This window comes from Carlito syrichta, unplaced genomic scaffold (assembly GCF_000164805.1).
Source record: "Carlito syrichta isolate Samal-C Ts95f unplaced genomic scaffold, Tarsius_syrichta-2.0.1 Scaffold313449, whole genome shotgun sequence".
In the NCBI taxonomy this organism is placed as follows: Eukaryota; Metazoa; Chordata; class Mammalia; order Primates; family Tarsiidae; genus Carlito; species Carlito syrichta.
In genome coordinates this window covers 572,229-592,026 of record NW_007257545.1, presented here as the reverse complement: position 1 = coordinate 592,026, position 19,798 = coordinate 572,229, and the positions used below count along the sequence as shown (strand labels likewise).

The 19,798-nt window shown below is 42.4% G+C and overlaps 1 protein-coding gene across 2 annotated transcripts in view; it reads left to right on the top strand.

The window, feature by feature from the left end:
• Positions 1 to 1,603: 1,603 nt before the first annotated feature.
• The window catches only part of ARHGAP17 (Rho GTPase activating protein 17), a 59,587-nt gene continuing 41,392 nt past the window's right edge, over positions 1,604 to 19,798 (top strand). For both annotated transcript variants that reach the window (XM_008070493.1, XM_008070491.1), the window contains exons 1-8: positions 1,604 to 1,640; positions 3,872 to 3,976; positions 9,193 to 9,266; positions 10,946 to 11,057; positions 11,596 to 11,672; positions 14,862 to 14,973; positions 16,548 to 16,616; positions 16,775 to 16,856. In XM_008070493.1, the coding sequence (XP_008068684.1) occupies positions 3,902 to 3,976; positions 9,193 to 9,266; positions 10,946 to 11,057; positions 11,596 to 11,672; positions 14,862 to 14,973; positions 16,548 to 16,616; positions 16,775 to 16,856 (601 nt within the window). In that variant the 5' untranslated portion in view covers positions 1,604 to 1,640; positions 3,872 to 3,901. The remainder of the gene's footprint in view (positions 1,641 to 3,871; positions 3,977 to 9,192; positions 9,267 to 10,945; positions 11,058 to 11,595; positions 11,673 to 14,861; positions 14,974 to 16,547; positions 16,617 to 16,774; positions 16,857 to 19,798) is intronic.

Below are 19,798 nucleotides of genomic sequence, written 5' to 3'. Positions count from 1 at the left end.
GCAGTAACTCATGCCCATAATTGCAGCACTTTGGGAAGCTAAGGTGGAGGGATTGCTTGAGGCCAGGAGTTCAAGACCAGCCTGGGCAACATAGTGAGACTCCGTCTCTAAAGAAAATATAAAATTAGCTAAGTGTGGTATCATGTACCTGTAGCTCCAGCTGCTTGAGAGATTGAGGCGAGAGGATTGCTTGAGCCAAGGAATGTGATTGCACTCTGCACTCCAGCCTGGATGACAGAAGTCTAATAATAATAATAAAATAATAATAATTATATGGTCTGGCACTGAGTCGCTACCAGTTTAGAATGCCCCCTTCTGGTTGCTGGCCACTATGCTGGTTTTCTGGAAAGGTCAGTGAAATTCATAGTACTTACAAGGAGTAGCAAATGATATGTTGTGAAAATACTTTGTTTCTTTTTAAAGTAAGGGTGGGGAGAAATCAGAAGGAAGGAATTCTCAATTGATATTATTTTGTGTGATGGTCTATACTTGTATCTTTGTATGTTTCTGGATTTGTGAGAAACTTGTTTCAGTAAAGGTTATGAAACTTGGAGATGATCATATTGAGAACCAAAATCTAAGCTTCTATAGAGCAGTCTTTTCTCAAAGCATGGTCTGTGGACCTCTTGCAGTGGAATTCTGAGCCGGGAGGGTCTGTTAAAAAAGTAGGACCTAGCCAGGCTCGGTGGCTCAGCCTGTAATCCCAGCACTTTGGGAGGCCAAGGAAAGAGGATTGCCTGAGCCCATGGGTTCGAGACCAGTTTGGGCAACTTGGCGAGACCTCATCTCTATAAAAAAAAATTAGCCAGATGTGGTGGTGCACGCCTGTGCTTTCAGCTACTTCGAAGGCTGAGGTGCTACTGCCCTCCAACCTGGGCAATAGAGTGAGACTCTGACTCAGAAAATAAAAAATAAAACATTAAAAAAGCAGGACCTAGCTGGGTATGGTGGGTCACACCCTTAATCCCAGCGCTTTGGGAGGCAGAGGTGAGAGAATTGCCTGAGCCCCGAGGTTTGAGACCAGCCTGGGCAACTTGGCGAGACTTCGTCTCTATAATAAACCAAAAAATTAGCTGGGCGTGCTGGTGTGTGCCTGTAGTTCTAGCTACTTGAAAGGCTGTGGTGGAAGGATTGCCTGAGTCCAACAGGTCGAGACTGCAGAGACTGTAAGTGTGCCACTACACTCCAGCCTGGGTGACAGAGATTCTTACTCCAAAAAAAAGAAAATGCAGGCTGTCACTTCAGACTACTGATTTTGAATGGAATCTCAGGAAGGGAGCACCTTGGAAATGACATTTTAACTCCCCACCCACACCCGCCCCATAATTCTGTGCCTTCTCAAGTTTGAGAACCCCTTCTCAAATGAAAAATATCAACTGTTCTTTTTTGGGAGACTGCTGTTCTCTATAAACTTTTGCTTGGTTGTTTTTCTTTGGTTTTTCTTAGGTTGCCCTTGGATGTAATAATTGGTACGTCCCCTCCCCAATCTAAATGCATTTCTACCTATTTTGTTTTAAGCTTTAGGCCAATAATTATTAAGTTGTAGGAATTGCTTTTCATTTCTGGATTTCTAACTCTGAACTTTACATTTTTCCCACAGAGCTGAGAAAACAGAAGTCCTCAGTGAAGATCTGTTACAGGTAACAAAGTACAGTCTTTTTAAAATGCTGTTTAAGATGCCAGGTGTGGTGGCTCCAGCCTGTAATCCTAGCACTTTGGAAGGCTAAAGCAAGAGGATTGCCTAAGTCCTGGGGTTCAAGACTTGTCTGGGCAATTTGGCAAGACTTCATCTCTACAGTAAATAAAAAAATTAACCGGGTATGGTAGCACGTGCTTGTAGTTGTAGTTTCAGCTACTTGGAAGGCTGAGGCAGAAGGATTGCCTGAGCCCAGCAGGTCGAGGCTGCGGTGCCAGTGAGCATGCCACTGCACTCCAGCCTGTGTGACAGAGTGAGACTCCAACTCAAAATAATAAAAATAAAATAAAATACAGTTTAAAGATATGAAAAGAAAAAAAATCTGTAGGCTTATGGACCCCCCTCCCCACCCACCTAAAACAGAATAAAATTAATTAGCCTGGTTTTGAGCAGGAAAGAAAAGCATTTCATTGCATGGTGATAAAAAGAGAATCTGAAAGCCAGCTACTGGATCAGAAGCCCAGGTCTCCTTCTGACTAGCTTTGTAGCCTTAGGAATTTACTTCTCTATGCCTCATTTTCCATTTCTCTAAACTGAGGGAATGGTGGTATTCTCCCCATAGGGTTATTAAGAGAGTTTAATGAATTAAATATGCAAAAACCTGGGAACAGAAACTGGCATATGGTAGATATAGTGATGATTATTACGACTGCAGTACTACAAGCCACAGGGACGATTTCTGATGTGAAATGTCCCTTGATTTGGATCTCTGTTAGAGCCGATCAAGGGCTACCTTTTATTTAACTGATTGGAATTTCATTAGGTGGCTGAAAATTCCAGAAGAGCGAGAACCAGAATTTATTTACTATTGTTTTTTGAATGCCCTATACAGGGATGCAATAGATATGTACCCTTTCAACAAATATTAAGTGAGCACTTACTGTTTTTGTGGCAGAGGACATTCCAGGCATTTGGGATAAATCAGCGAACAGAACTGACCAAGGCTCCTGTCCTTGTAGAGTTTACATTCTATTGGAAATTGGAACCAAAATTTAGTTTTTTTGTTTTGCTCTTGTGGAAAATGAAGAATGTGTATTAGTTTTCTGTTTTAAAATCTGGTCATTACAAGATTTAGGGAAGGGGATGTGGCCTCTGCTCTTAAATATCAGCTTGCCTGTGAGTCCTGGTGATCAGGGCTTGGAACTGAAGAAAAGCTGCTCTTTTGAGAATGAGGTACAAACCATCTCAGTGTGTGAAATGCTTTGGGGTCAAAATGTATTCTGCTTTGAATTTGTTGATTTTTCTTTAAAATAGAAAGCATCCCCAAGGGCTTGCTCTCATTCTTCATGAGTCATCAGAATACACATTTTTGGCATTCCTTCCTGTAAAAAGCAGCTCTCTTTGCCATAAACAGCCATATCTCAGCAATAGTATTTTGGGAAGTTACTTATGATACATAGGTCCCCTAAGTCAGTGTTTCTTGCTGCTGGCTGGCCATTCTGCTTTAGAGGCTTATTAAGGAAAAAAAAAAAAAATCCCAAGCCCAAGAAGGCATAACTTTGAAAACACTGATCTTGATGTTAGGTTGTAGAACATTTATTTTGATTCTTCTGTCTGATGTACTATGTGTGAACGGCTCCGTTGCTGTGTGCTGTAGAGAGCTCCTGGGTGGCTTATGGTTTTTTCCACTTGATGGCGTGTCTGAGGCCAGATCATTCATTTGCAATTTGCTTTGTTTGACCTGGGGCTTTGCTGGTATGTAGTGTGTAAATTGGCTGCTGTCACTCAGTCTGGTAGCAAGTTTGAGTCAAGACTATCCTCTCTCCCTGCACATAGATTCTGCCTTTCAGGGACCTAAAACCTTCAGTATAAGGAAGGTTGGTAGTTGTCATCCAAGGTGATCTTGTCCACCAGGGGATATTTGATAATGTCTGGAGACATTTTTGGTTGTCACAACGGGGAGAGTGGGATGCTACTGGCATTGAGTGAGTAGAGGCCAGAGATGCTGCCAAATATCCCTATACAGGATGGCCCCACAACCCAGAATTTTCAAGCCCAAAATATCACTAGTGAGAAACCTAGGTATAAGGTGAATGGGAACCATTTCCATTTATACTCAAGAGCTAAAAGTGAGATTGCAGGATGCTTTTCCTGCCTACATGCATACACCAAAAAAGGAAGAGGCTGAGTTTGTTCTTAAGCCTACAAATGACTCTTTTGTCTCTACCTTGTCAGATTGAGCGGCGCCTAGACACGGTGCGGTCAATGTGCCACCATTCCCATAAGCGCCTGATGGCATGCTTCCAGGGTCAGCATGGCACTGATGCCGAGAGGAGACACGTGAGTATCAAATGTGACTCAGAGCCACAGTTCCTGCATCTCCCTGAGGCCCTTGATTGGTTGGTTTTATCCAGGCAACATCAGCCTTTGGATTGGTACCTCCTATCACCAGGCAAGCAAATGACACCTGCCTGACCATAACATTCTTTTGTGCTTAAGACATTGCTGGGCTGAAAGCCCTGCTCACATTGAATCTTCTTCTGGTGCTTTTAAAGACTTGATGAACTATTTGTCGTTGATAAAAGAATGGGCATGTCGATTAGGTATCATTTGATGGCAGAAAGCCAAGAGCCTATCTTAAATTGACTTAGAAAGTAGAAGTAACTTATTGGTTTGCTAACTGAATAGTCCAGAGGTTGGGATGGGCCTGAGATCTACTTGATCTAGCATTTCAGTAATGTAACCAAAATCCCAGTTTCGTTTCTTCTCTCCCCACTACCTTCTTCAATGTCTGCTTATCCCTAGACAGGCATGTTCAAGGTTTCAAATTGGCTACCAGCAGCTTCTGTGGGCTTTTTGCTTCCTTACCTGCATCCAGTGGAAGCAGAGAGCATCTGTTCCAGTAGTTTTATTAATGGAGTGAGAAATCTTTTATTTCCAAGCCTTTGGCTGATAGAAATCTCTTACTATTATGTTGATTTGTAACAAATCACGTTCCCCCTTCCTGAACATTCCCATCCCACCCTCATTATCATGGGTAAAGGGTGAGGTGTGAGAAGGGGGAGTGGGCCCAGCTTAGAGCATGGACTGGGGTTCTACCTCTAGCTCATAGGCTTTATTGAGGTGGGGTAGCTTCCTAAGAAAAATCAGGATACTGTTATAGAGAGGAAGAAAGATGGACTCTAGGAGAGCCTTACAGTGTCTACCCCAGGGTACATTTGTTCAGCATTCAGGTTCCAGGTGCTGCCTCTAGAGCACAGCAGCCTTTGTTCATGAGGCAGTTCCATCCTTGCTTTTACAAGTTCCTACCTTATGAGCATGCAGTAACCTTTAGAACCTATGTCACATTAAAGCGGCAGTTTCAGTGGCACACAGGGAAGCTGTAATTTGCCATATTATTTTGTTTGTCACCAGATGAACTTGTATGCGTATGATCTATGCTACTCCTCTTTTATATTTCCTACAGACATTTATGGTTTACCTTGACAAGAGAGTTATTCCTCTCTTGCACAACAGGATTCTGCAGTTGTGTATGTCACAGAAGTGGAAGTTTGCATACAACTACACTTCCAGGCATGCTGGCTGCAGGCCTGCCCCTCCGAATGAGACCCAGTCTACTGGTTCTGCCCCCGCAGCTCCTTGTCATTCTTTTGCCATGGCTTCTGCTCTACTTATCCTTTTAATACTGTTTCCCAAGATACTGTACTTTTCCTTCCTATTTTCAAAGTCGTGTTCTCTGGGCCACACCCTCTGTTCTTATGGCTTCTAACTGATGTGTGCCAGTGACTTCTAAACCACTTTCAACCAAGCACATACTTTCTCCTCTAGATGTCTGTTTTAGCTTGCATAATTAGTTCTTCCTTCTCTCGAATTCCCTCCACAGTGTTGTTGTGCACTGGAAACTGTGGGATTATCTTATATTCTCTTTATTATATCCTCCACTCTCCCATAGCTGCCTGATTAGCAAATCCTGTGATTTCTCTCTGGGAATCTTTAAATTCCTCTCCTCTGCTCCTTTTCCACCACCTTTGCCTTAAAGCAAGATGCGACTACCTGTCACCTGCACTATTGTAGTCACCTAAGTTACATTTCCTGCTTCTAATTTACTTCCTTTCTAGTCTGTCATCATCCTGGTCAGCGAAATCAGAGTTTTCTGAAATACCACTCAATCCTGTCATCCTCCTGCCTAACAAAAAAGTCTTAGCTTAGTGGTTCTTAACAGGGACCAGAATTACACCCCTGGGGATATTTGGAAATTTATAGATGCAGTTTTGGTTGCCATAAGGACTGGGGGACACTACTGGCATTCAGAGGGTAGGAACCAAGTTAAACATTCTGTAGTGCCTGGCGAAGTAGTTCCACACAAGAAAGAATCCCTTAATGCTAGTGGTGCCTCTGCTGTCTAGGATTAAGTCCAAACTTAGGCCCTTTTTAATCTGATCTTATTTTGGCTTATCAACTTCATTGTCTCCTGCTTCCTCCCATCCATGCTATATGCCAGCCACATAGTACCCACCAGTCAGTCCCCAAGTATGTCACTGTCCTTCACAATTATGTCTTGTTGTTCTTGTTGTCTGCTTTCAGACAAGTGTCACATATAACATAAAAACAGATAAATTTTTTTTGTGTGTGTGTACAAGTGCTAGAGATATAAAATGAATAATATTCAAGTGCTCGTGGCTTGTTAGGGGAGACACATACAAAAGGATAATTACAAAATAGCACGCTAAATAAAATATGCACAGGGTGTTATGGGAGAACCAAGAATGGACACCAAAGAAGCAGGTGAGGCTTCCTGGAGGAGATGCTGCCCGAGCTGTAAAGGAGAGAAATTAGTGGCAAGTGATGGCAATATATATTTCAGGCAGCAGGGGCAAAGGTGCTTGACCCTCATTTCTAAAACCAAATGCCTTAGTTTTCTTTTTCTAACCCCAAGCAAAAATACCAAAGACAGGGCTCTGAGGATGTTTGTACTTTTGCGCTTGGAAAGAGGAGTTACTATGACAACAGTGAGAGAAGACAGATGACCATAGAGATCATATTATAAGAAGAAAGTCACAGCAGTCTTTAGAGCTCTAGAAAACACAGAAGGAGCTCCCAGAGGCCCTACCAGAAGCTCCCACGAATGTGAAGAGGCCAAAATTGAAGGAAAGAGAGATGGGGTGGGTGCCCTTCTCAGCCTCCATTGACATGGTAGAGTTTAAATTGTTGGTCAGATTAGATTCGATTATTAGATTAGATGGAATTATTTATTTTTGTGTGGTTAGCAAGCATTTTGCAAATTAAAACTCTAGAGCTTTTTAAACTCATCCCTGGTGATAGAAAAGCTGCTCACCTCTAGGAAGCACAAAGCCCTTTATATGGAAAAGTTCATTGTTGGTAGACAACATCATTTTAAGCAGTTCCTTATTTATGTACATCAGGAAACAGGATTGTTGTGGCTTTGGGGCCAGGACAGGGAAACCACAAGGCTCTTTACAGCTGGGATCTTAATGATACTTGTCAAAATAGATTCTCTCTTTATGGTTTTTTCCATAGACCAATAGAGTTCCAGAGATGCACAAAGTATATTTCTCTTGATTATAGCATTTATCTTACATTTAACTTCCCTTAGAAAGGCAGCATAACTAAAAGGCATGAATTATCCTCTTCTCATGTCTTCCTTGTCCAGAAGTGTGGCAGTGAGGAATGGTCTCCTTGTGGGACAGATGGAGCCCATTATTTATTTGTTTGAAAATAATTCAGAGGCCGGGCACGGTGGCTCAAGCCTGTAATCCCAGCACTTTGGGAGGCCGAGGCAAGAGGATTGCTTGAGCCTGTGGGCTTGAGACCAGCCGGGCAACATGGTGAGACCTTGTCTCTGTAATAAACCAAAAAATTAGCTGGGCTTGGTAATGCACGCCTGTGGTTTCAGCTTCTTGGATGGCTGAGGCAGAAGGATCCTGGAGCCCAGCAGGTCAACATGGGGGTGGCCGTGAGTGTGCCACTGCACTCCAACCTGGGCAACGAGTGAGACTCCAATTCAGAAAAAAAAAAAGAGAGAAAGATTAATAAAAAGCTTTAAATTAAAAAAAAATAATAATTCAGGGAAAGGGGAGATAGGTATATCTCCTTGTTATTTATTTTTTAAATTTCAGTGTACTGTTTTAAGTAGGTTCTACATTTACATGGTCAAATTTCAGAATATACAAAAGAACATAAAGTGAAGTCTCTCACTGTCTTTTTCCCAGGCACCCAGTTCCTCCCTCTAGAGCCACCACTGTTAACATTTTCTTGTATAGCCTTGCAGAGATATTCTATACAGCATATGCCAGAACATATATAAGTGTATCAGATGGAGCTCTTTGGAAGCAGAAAAGTCAGTTGGCATGCCAGGGCTGGATCCTGTGTTTTTGACGCGAATGCCCTTTCAGCTGGGCAGGGAAATTTAACATGGGGTGCTGCAGAATTGAAAGCTTTTTGTGTTAGCAGATTATGGTATTATAGCCAACCCAGTTACTACTTTCCAGGTCCCTACCCATATTCTAAGATAAGCCATGGGCCAATAAGGAAAAAACACTGAACTGGGCTTCGGGCCATCAGCATTGAGGTCTGGCTCTCCCACCCTTCCCTGGAGTGCCTGACCAGGCCACTTATCCTGCCTGGGCTTTGGGGTCCTTGATCATACAATTAGAACATTAGATCAGGTGATTCTGCCTGATCACTGCCAGCTGAAAGCAAATCTCTTATAGGAAAATTAGTGACTTTGTGCTTTAAAACTTACTTGGATATTTAGCTAGATATTTTTAGATATTTAACTAATGCTAAATTTTGGAATTGTAGTCAAATTAATTAAGAGCCAGCCGGGTTCGGTGGCTCAGCCTGTAATCCCGTGCCTTTGGGAGGCTGAGGTGAGTGGATTGCCTGAGCCCGTGGGTTCGAGACCCGCCTGGGCAGTGAGACCTCATCTCTACAATAAATCAAAAAATCAGCCGGGCGTGGTAGCACATGCCTGTAATTCTAGCTACTTGGAAGGCTGAGGTGGAAGGATCACCAGAGCCCAGCAGGTTGAGGCTGCAGTGGCTGGGAGTGGCCACTGCACTCCAGTCTGGGCGACAGAGTGAGACTCCAACTCAAAAAAAAAAAAAAAAAAAAAATTAATTAAGAGCCAGTTTAAGAATAACTGTTCTAGCAAAGGCTTTTGAAATTGAGTACCTTAATGCATTTACTTGTCAAGATAAACATTTAGAGAACAAAGTCAGTGTCTTATGTCCCTAGTGTCTGGAACATAGTATATACTTGATCCTATGCAATAGAAACAGCAACAACAGCAATAATAATAACAGCTAACATTTGTAGACTACTTACCATGTGCTAGCTACTTGATACTGAATATCTCCTTTAGCCAATAGACAGTCCCAAACTGAGACACAGAGATTAAGTCACACAACTAATACCTGTGAGACTAGAACTGAACCCACACAGACTGTCTCTCACCTGTGCAGTTTGGCTTGTGGGAGCACTGAGAATAAGTATCAAATAATAATGGTAAAAACATACTGTCTTCTGCCTTCCAGAAAAAACTCCCTCTGACAGCTCTCGCTCAGAATATGCAAGAAGCATCAGCTCAGCTGGAAGACTCTCTCTTGGGGTAAGAGTTGCTGCTTTTAGAGAGTCAAGCGCCCTGTGGGTCCGTGGAGGTAGGAGGGCTGGGTGCTATACATGGCAGCACCTGTGGGACCAGAAGGACAATGAGCATGGTGGCATGGTTCATCTGCCAGGAAACTAGCTCAGACTGGAAGAAAGTGGGGTCAGTACTGCTGAGTTGATGGAGAATCTTTTTTTTTAGTAGGAGCCAAGTTGGAGTTCAATGGCAGAAAGGGCTGCAAGCAAAAGTCATTGATAGAGTCAATATCCTTTTCTCTAAGCTTGGATATAAAGAATTTGGTCTCCTCCCTGTTCCAGGTGTTGACTCAAATTTAGAAACTCTTGACTAGTCCCTTTCAGTCTGTAAGAGTCACTTATAAGGGTGTTTTTGGTAGTTGTCTCAAAAGAATATATTTTCTGAATTATGTGAAATTTTTTTTACAATTGGCATGTATTATTCAATTAAAAAATCTAATAACAAAGCAGTTTTCATTGTAAGAGAGAGGGTTTTCCCTTTCTCTGCCTGTTTCTCCAGCAAGGCCAGTATCCTTTACTCCTGTCTGCTCTTCCTGTTGTGAGATGGGCCCTGCTTCCCAGCTAGGTGTGGCCTTTTGGCTTTTCACCCCATTTTTCAGGGTCTACAGTCCTTTGAAGGAGAATGGCTTACCACACTCTTCCCCTTTCCTTGGTCTTGTCTGTGCTCCCGTGTGTGGGAACACTGGCCCTGAGGGAGGTGTCATGTTCCCCATTCCCTCCAGCCTGCGCATATTCACATATTTGTGCTTCCTCATGCTATCACTGTCATTATCATACCAGAGAGGTGCTTAGTGCTAGTACTGTTCTAAGTAATTACTTTCCCAGTAATAACTCATTTAATCTTCATAATGACCTAGGACACAGGTAATATTAGTGCTCTCTTTTACAGATGAGGAAATTGACAGGGAGGGTAAGGAAATTGCCTGAGACCACACACTTGGGAAATAGCAGAGCCTGTATTCAAACTCAGGCAGCTTGGCACCAGAGGGCATGCCCTTAACTACAGTGCCTCAGCATTTCGGGTGTCAAAAGAATACTATAGAGAGTTTAGTGGGGCAAGGTGGGAAGGAAAGGAGAGAGGGAGGGGCAGAGACAGTAGGGTTGCATCACCTGCATGTATACGTTGCATGACATCAGCTACATATTCACAGGAAAACAGAACATGATGTTCACGTAACATGGCTCTTAGGGGTTAGTCAGCTGTCTCATCTGCATGATAGGAAGGAAACACTGTTGAGGCTGGAGTCACAGACCCAAGACAAACATATCATGAATTTGACTTCTGATTTAAAAGATTTGCAGGGTATTTTTAGATTACTTGGTTTTCACCTGACTTGAGAACCTAATTCTTGAGTAGGTTGTGACCTTACTATCACCCTTCCCAAAACACACACACACATGCACACACACACACACATGCACACTCAGGGACAGTACCTCCCCGAGACAGTTGTTTTTACTTTAAAGCACCAATCTGTGGACTCACATGCTAGGTAATGCCCTAGTTTTATAATATCTTAAAGGCTTTGTTGGGTAGCAACCTAATATATTCCCATCATACAGTAAGCAGAACTAACTCATCAACACATAAACTAGTGCCTAATTTAATGAGCATATGCTTATTGTTGGGGTGTCTCATTTTTAAAGGAAGATGCTGGAGACGTGCGGAGATGCTGAGAATCAGCTGGCTCTCGAACTCTCTCAGCATGAAGTCTTCGTTGAGAAGGAGATCGTGGACCCACTGTACAGCATAGCTGAGGTAGGTGCTCACACTGTGCAACACAGGAGAGCCACGAGTGATGTGGGCTGGACATGGGTCGTTCTCTCATCTCTAAAATTTTAAGTCAGTGGCTTCAACATATACTCCCTTTTGGAAATAAGGGGAGACAGTTGAATTTATAAAATCTTTGCCTATGAGAAAATCATTTACAAATAAATATTGCCCTTTTTTTTTTTTTGAGTTGGAGTCTTACTCCATCTCCCAGGCTGGGGTGCAGTGGCATGCTCACAGACATCCCAGCATCTACCCACTGGGCTCAGACAGTCTTTCCACCTCAGCCTTCCAAGTAGCCAGAACTACAGGTGCGTGCTACCATGCCCAGCTAATTTTTTGATTTATTGTAGAAATGAGGTCTCTCCAAGTTGCCCAGACTGTTCTCAAATCTGTGGGCTCAGGCAATCCCCTCACCTTGGCCTCCCAAAGTGCTTGAGCCACCGTTGCCCAGCCAATATTGCCCTTTAAAAGGTTAGGTTAAAAACTCATAAGTGCATCCTACTGGGTATGTTCTTCCTTGTAGGTGGAAGTTCCCAACATCCAGAAACAGAGGAAACAGCTCGCTAAACTGGTGTTAGACTGGGATTCAGTCAGAGCCAGGTAAGGAGAAGCTATCAAAATAACCAGTAATGTATTATTAATGCCACATCCCCAATAGCCATCGCCATTCCACATCACAGGTGAGAGAAAACCACTGAGTGGGCAAAATAGAAGTCGTCACCAATTAATGTACTTGACCCATAGACTTGGTCCCAGCCTTCAAGCGCCTCCAGTAGACCACATTCTCCCACACGTAGTAGTGGGGATGTTGTCAGAACATCCTGTTCTTAGTGAGCCAACAGTACAAGGAAACAACAACATAAAAAGGAAAATCTAAGTAGGTATATTTAATGGGTGAAGGGATGGTGGCAGATAGTTCTAAGAGCATAGCACCATAGAAGGTAGAAGGTGGGAATAAACAGATCTGTGACTCTAATAGCTCCCAAGGGTCCCACCAGGTCACAAACCTTATGTGTTTATAGTGCCTTCACCATCAGGAAATGCTGTGCTCACAAGGGATAAACTCATATAAACCTACATAACCAAATTCAGTGGGCTTCTGATGTGGGAATTGATGTCAGGGATGGAGTCTAGTATTTGTGGCAGGACTGCTGCCTCGGTTCTATTCTGGATGGAGTTTTTATTAGTGATTTACATAACTTTCTTCTTAGGCATGTGAGAGTTGGGAATGGGGAAGCAACCACCACCAGCCCTGGTCTTATTGTATATTTTATCACAAGGGTTGACAAACTTTCTATAAAGGGCCAGATAATAAATCTTTCTGACTCTGCAACCCAGGTGATCCCTGTTGTAACAACTCTGCTGTTTTAGCATAAAAGCAGCCAATAACAATGCATAAATGAATGAGCATGACTGTGTTCAGTAAAAACTTTATTTGTAAAAACAGGTGGTTTGACTGACTCCTGCTTTGTCAGATCTTTTAATCCTTATTGCAGTCCAGTGAAGTAGATATGGCTATTTCTGTTTGATAAATGAGTAGAAATATAGCTATCATTATACTTTTATTATAGATTTTGAAAATAGCCGTTTCATTGTTTCTAAGATGCTGTTGATTATTACATGCCTCATTGATTTAATATCAGTTTATTTGGGGAAAATAAAGAAACACCAGTCCATTCAGTGTACAAATTACTTGTTAAGTTGTGTCCTGATTTAAGAAATGTTGAGATGATTTTTAAAAGTGTATCTAGGAATTCACATGTCTTGAAAATATAATAGTGCAGTTATCAGGTAACAGGAAGTGTCACTTAGTGAATACTGCCACATGCCAGGATTAAGCTATGTTTATTGTATGTCAGCTTATTTGATTCTCTCACCAGTTCCTGTTCATCTCATCTGTATTTTCAGCAGATAATTGGGTGCTTAGTGTGACTCTGCTGGACACTAAATGCACAGGCTTCTCAATGCAACTAGGAGGGAACAGGGCTAGGGTTTAATGTAACATTCCTTACTTTTGAGATACTTGTTTTTCAGACAAGAGAGGGCCCCATATATTATCTATATGACTTGTTTTGTGCCTTTGAGATAATAAATGGCACTGTTAGGATACTAATAGCAAAGTCCACTGTCTCCTTGTCGTGTGTACATGTGATTAGACTTCTGGGTGGCAGGAAGTGCAGGCCACCTTGAGGTACATTTTTACTCAAGAAAGGGAAGAATGTTCTAATGATTAAACAAGATCTTGAATGCCCACTCACTGGCATTGCTTGGGCAATATTATAGATGTTTATCTGCAAGGAGTTTTACATCTTGATACTTGTATCCCATAGAAGATGTTGACACTGATTCTTGATCTTGCGTTCCATGGTCTCATTTCTTAATTAACTTAATTAATTAAGAGAATTAATTGCAGAAACTGAAACAATTTAATATTTCTTCTTTACTTTTTACTTATTCCTATGGCTTTTCCCTGGAGGAATGTGCCAGATATTATATGCACACACACATACATATGTTCTCTCCTTTATTCTCTATAATAGTTCTGCCAAGACAGACAGTGTTTGTTATATTAGCTTTACAGATGAGGCAACTGAGTTGCCGAGAGGTTAAGACACTAACTGGCTCACATAGCTGTTTAAGATTGAGCCAAGCTTCAAATGTGAGCATGTCAGACTCCAAGGTCCATGGTCTTTTCACAACATAGCATCATTTTTTTGTGGAGGAACATGAAGTGGGCAGAACATAGTATATTGGAGGCAGTGCAACAGTCTGGGGAGTCTGAGGAATAGCTAACATGAGTTTTTATGCTGCATTTATGTAATATCTGTTTAAATTTGAAGTGTTAGTACTTCCCACAGCACCAGATGTATCCATAGTCAAACAGAAAGTCAAAGCACATTTGAAAACAACAAAAAAGCCGGGCTCCGTGGCTCAGCCTGTAATCCCGCGCCTTTGGGAGGCTGAGGTGAGTGGATTGCCTGAGCCCACGGGTTCGAGACCCGCCTGGGCAGCGAGACCTCATCTCTACAATAAAATCAAAAAATCAGCTGGGTGTGGTAGCGCATGCCTGTAATTCCAGCTACTTGGAAGGCTGAGGCGGAAGGATTGCCGGAGCCCAGCAGGCGAGGCTGCAGTGGCCAGGAGCGGCCACTGCACTCCAGTCTGGGCAACCGAGTGAGACTCCTACTCAAAAAAAAAGAAAACAACAAAAAACATTATTTTAGATTATTATTTCCCATCTATCCCTCTATTTTTAATAGTTTAATTTTTATTTTAAGTGCTTTCATAGCTATTGATTTATAACTACATTATTGAAGTTCTGGCTTTTACTTGCTGAAAGTAATCACAGGTCACAGATGGTAGTAGGAAGAGCCATACGAGTCTTCAGGAGCAGGATCTGACACCCGTGGCACAGGGAACATCTCAGATTAAACCAGGAGCGCACCATTCCATGACAAGAGTTCAGTGATTGGACACTTAGGAAAAGGGGTTCTACAGATTGCTTTTCAGCAGCAGGGCTTGTGTGAGACAAGATGTGGTCAGTTATGCTGAGAGCAGACTGTTACTCCCAACACAGTGAGAGGTCCATTATGGTGGAAAGCTAATGTCTTTTTCTGCCTGCTCCTGTTCTTAGGGGATAAACTTAAGAGAAGCTGGTGTCCTGGGCACTTATATCCATTCCAGGTGGAATCAGTTTTGGGGAAGAATCTGTCTCTATTATGTGCTGATGCCAGCTGTTGAGTATGCACAGCCAGTTCTCAGATGCTGGCTACCCCCTTTGTTTTGCAGGTGGAACCAAGCTCACAAATCTTCAGGAGCCAACTTTCAGGGACTTCCATCAAAAATAGATACCCTAAAAGAAGAGATGGATGAGGCTGGAAATAAAGTAGAACAGTGCAAGGTATGAGAATTTTTTAATAACTATGTACTTGCATCTTTTGGTTTTTGCAAATAATGAAAGAAAGGTCAAATATTGTAACTTATTTAATGTTTAAATAATTCCTATCAGAATACTCTCAGTGATATTAAGAATGGATTTTATTTTCTTCTTTATTTTCTCACACTACATTATTTACTGAGACGAGATGTCACTCTGTTACCCAGGCTGGAGTGCCATAGCACGATCACAGCACACTACAGCCTTGACTTTCTGGGCTCAAGCAATCCAGCATCCCAAGTAGCTAGGGCTATAGATACGAGCCATCACACTAGGCAAATTTAATTTTTTTGTAAAGACAGAGTCTCACTATGTTGCCCAGACTGGTCTCAAATCCCTGGCCTCAAGCAGTCCTCCTGCCTTGGCCTACCAGAGTGCTGGGATTACAGGTGTAAGCTGCTATACCCAGCCTATTTTATAATTAGAATAAAACATCATTTGAAATAAATTCAAGGTTGGGTGCGGTGACTCACTCCTATAATCCCAGCATTTGGGAGGCCAAGGTAAGAGAATTACCTGAGTCCTCAGGTTCAAGACCAGCCTGGGCAACTTGGCAAGACCTCATCTCTATGATAAATCAAAAAATTAGCTGGGCATGGTAGTGCATGGCTATGGTTCCAGCTACTTGGAAGACTGAGGTGGAAGGATTGCCTGAACCCAGCAGGTTGAGGCTGTGGTGCCTGGGAGCTTGCCACTGCCTTCCAGCTTGGGTAACAGAGTGAGACTCCAACTCAAAAAATAAACTCAAATTGTATATTTTTAAAATGTGACATATTGTCTAAGATTACTTAAAGATTAAATGAAAAAAGGGAAAAAATTATAGCAAAACATAAAGCTATAGCAATTAAAACAATGCATAATAAGCACAAAAATAGATCAGTGAAATAGTATTGTTTTCTAGAATGAATGTTATTCTAAAATTAATATACAATAAAGTGATCATCATATATCCATAGGGAAGGGAAGGATTATTTTTAAAATGTTGCCTGAGCAGTTGGTTTGTAATTTGTGAGAAATACTTTTCATTTTATAAGTAAAATTTCAGATTAATTAGATGGTTAAGTGATCTCATTGTCTAAGCATCTATCTAGGATAGGTGTTTATTCCAAATGTTATTTGAAGTGATAATTTTTTGTTTGTTTGTTTGTTTGTTTAGTCTAAGTCTCACTCTCTTGCCAAGGCTGGAATGCAGTGGCACACTTATAGCTACTGCACTCTCAACCTGTGGGGCTCAGGTGATCCTTCTACCTCAGCCTTCCAAGTAGCTGGAACTACAAGCATGCACCATCATGCCAGGCTAATTTTTTGATTGATTATGGAGACATGGTCTCTCCAAGTTGCCCAGACTGGTCTTGAACCCCTGGGCTCAGGCAGTCCTCTCACCTGCACCTCCCAAAGTGCTGGGATTGTAAGCATGAGCCACTGTCCTTGGCTTCCATCAAGAGCTCTTTGATCCAAGAGCTCATGGAGATTATCCTCAGATGTCATTTTCTTTCACTTCTTTTTTCAGTAGCATATATTTTCTTCCATTCACCCAGGATCAACTCGCAGCAGACATGTACAACTTCATGGCCAAAGAAGGGGAATACGGCAAATTCTTTGTTACGGTAAGCACCATCCCTTGACAGAATGTTAAAGCACTGTAAAAATTGTGCCATTTTAGCTTTTCTGCAAAAGATTTCATTTCTAGTTTTGCTCAGCCATTGTGTGTTTGTCCATCCAATGCTAACGTTACTTTTGTTTTTGAATGTGGGTCTGTTCTCAGTTATTAGAAGCCCAAGCAGATTACCATAGAAAAGCATTAGCAGTCTTAGAAAAGGCCCTTCCCGAAATGCGAGCCCATCAAGGTAATGTAACCTGTGTGCGGCTGATGCCTCCTTCTTGCCTCTGCCACTTCTGCCTGGGTTCTTCTTCACCCTGACTCCTCTGCATGTGTTTCCTCTGCCTAGGAGGGTACTATTTCCCAGCATAATTTCATCCTTCTTGCTGCCTTCTCTAATTTCTTCCAAACCCAAATTAACATACTAATGGAACAGTTGCAGTTCTTTTGAAACTTTCAGTTAGAGAGAAAACGCCCCTTTGGGGAGTGCCTGTCTGGTTTTCTGTCTTCTATAGACTTTAAAAAGTCTAGCATCTCAATGACCTTTTTCTAGATCAGTTTTTTTTGTTCCAAGAGCATCCATTCTGAGGAAAATATTTTAGAGTTTCCAAAAGAGTATTTTACAAGCCAGTACTTGATGCCACATCATTGGTCACTTAATGAGTGTGATTGGATCATAAGTTGTGATCGCTTCTTTCAGACTCCTTCTTTGTCTTTATACCAGGCTCTTTTTCTTATCATCACTAATATTTTACCCATCATGTTCAAGCACATTACAGATTTTATACACAGGTTATGACTGGACTGAGCTTTCCCCTGACGTTCAGTTTGAAATTGGACATCTAAAGCTTTTTTTTCCTCCCTGAAGCTTTTGCTGCTACTTGTGATTTACCATCAGAGATGTACATCATTACCAGCAGAGATGCACTTCAGCTGTTGAGGCAGAAATTGCCCGGCCATCTTTGGATCTATTAGACTGTTTTGCTTGGGGTATGGACCTGCCATGTGGAGCGTATGCTCCCCTGCAGAACTGTTGATCTTAGCTGAAGGGGGATCAGACCAAGTGCTGAGTGTGATGACTGTGTGGTTGTGAGAGTGCACAAGTGGATGTGGTAAAGGGGGTGGGAGTTGTGGATGTGCATACATGCCGCACCCTTAAGAATGCCACTTCACCCTTCAACTGCAGGAGGTTTTACCAGGTTCTGGCTTTTGGATTATGGAATAGAATATTCTGTGTGTTGACTGATTGCACAGCCAGGTCTTCAGCAATCTCCTGTGCAGTATGTCTGATTTCCTTGACCTTTGCTTTCCTAAAGAATCTAGTTTCCTAGTTGGTGGAGGCTGGTGTTGAGTCATAGTGCAAAGGAAGGAAGCTGCTAGGAAATGTTCCACCTTCCTAGGGACAGACTTGCTGGGCAAGTTCAGAGCACCAAGAATATGAATTTATGAGATACCTGCTGTGGGCTGGGCCCTGCATGGGACAGAATAGTAGACATATCATCATTTTAGCCTTTGAGTGGCTTAGAGTCTGATTTGGAAGAGTTAACTAACAAGCACAAAAACTCGAAGATTGGCTGTGTTCAGCAATACTGTTTAAAAAAAAAACAAAAAAAAACCCATTCTATTTTTTTCACCCAAGGCTATTTTCCCTAGAGAAATATGTCAGAAAGCCTTGGGGCAGGGGAGAGCTAGGATGGAATAGGGATGCTGGAGTGTGGTGGGGATAGCTGATGGAGGAGTGTGAGTCGTCTTTCTTGCTGAGGTCACCCTTCATCGAGCTGCAGTTCAACTCCTTCCACTTGCCTGTCCTTGTACCTGCTTCTTGCCTTCATCTTATTTCCTCTTTGTCATCTTCTCTTTTTCAGTAAGAGTGTCCTTACTGTAAAAAAATATGTGACCTGCCACTGCTACCCTTATACCCTCGTGGACTTCAGTTCACATTCACAGTCAGCTGGTGGTTACTCGGTATCTTCCTGCCCTGAACACAGTGTCCCTATTAATCTTATCCTCTTTCATTTTTCTGGTAGGTTCTTCAAATGTTCCCTTTTCACCTGCCACCTCCATTTTCTTACAATTCTCACCCCTTAACCCAGTATCTTATTCTGATTTCTACTTTCAATCACTGTGCTATTTAGAAAAAATATATATATATGTGTGTGTGTGTGTGTGTGTGTATCTGTCTATATCTATATCTATATCTATATTGCAGTTCCCAAAGGACCAGTGACTTCTTGTCAGATCCTAGTATTTGACATGGTATGGGCCATCTCTTCCTTGTTAAAATGTTTTTCCTCATTTCACTTGATTGTCTTCTTTCATTGTTAGGACTCTGCCTTCCTCCATTTTTGTGTTCACCCCAAAAGTCAGCCTTTTCTGAGGTTCAGGTTTTTTTGGGGTTTTTTTGAGTTGGAGTCTCACTTTGTCGCCCAGACTGGAGTGCAGTGGCCACTCCCAGCCACCACAGCCTCAACCTGCTGGGCTCTAGCAATCCTTTCACCTCAGCCTTCTGAGTACCCAGAATTACAGGCATGCGCTACCATGCCCGGCTGATTTTTGATTTATTGTAGAGATGAGGTCTCGCCAAGTTGCCCAGACGGGTCTCGAACCCATGGGTTCAGGCAATCCACTCAACTCAGTCTCCCAAAGCGCTGGGATTACAGGCTGAGCCACCGAGCCCAGCTAGGTTCAGTTTTTGCCCTATGTTCTCTCTCTTCCTGTCTCTCTTGTCCCCTTTTCCAGCTGTACCTCTTATCTACATTTTAATTCACACAACCTCCTAAGCATCAATTCCCTGTGATGACTGGCTCTCATCCTAAACTCAAAAAGGAAAATGATTCTCCCATCACTCCAGCTATCCCTTTCTCCTCCTTGTCTGCCTTATACCACCTTTCTCCAAACAGGCCAGGTCTGAAATCTTGGAGCCCTCTTCTCCTTCCTATCTCCACCCCTGTTGCTGGGTTCTGTCTGTTTTGCCCTGTGCCTTGCCTTCCTCTGAGTTTCCACTGGCCCACTCTGCCTCATGCTCTCACCACCTTGTTATGTGAGCTTGGGATAAGATGTAAATTCCCTGGTCTTTTCTCAGCCTATTGCCCTCAACAAAATGTGTTTGCCCATTTCTCAGCCTATTTAATTCCTGTCCATCTTATGAGACCCTCCTCCAAGCTCACCTCCTTTTAGAAGCTTCTCTGA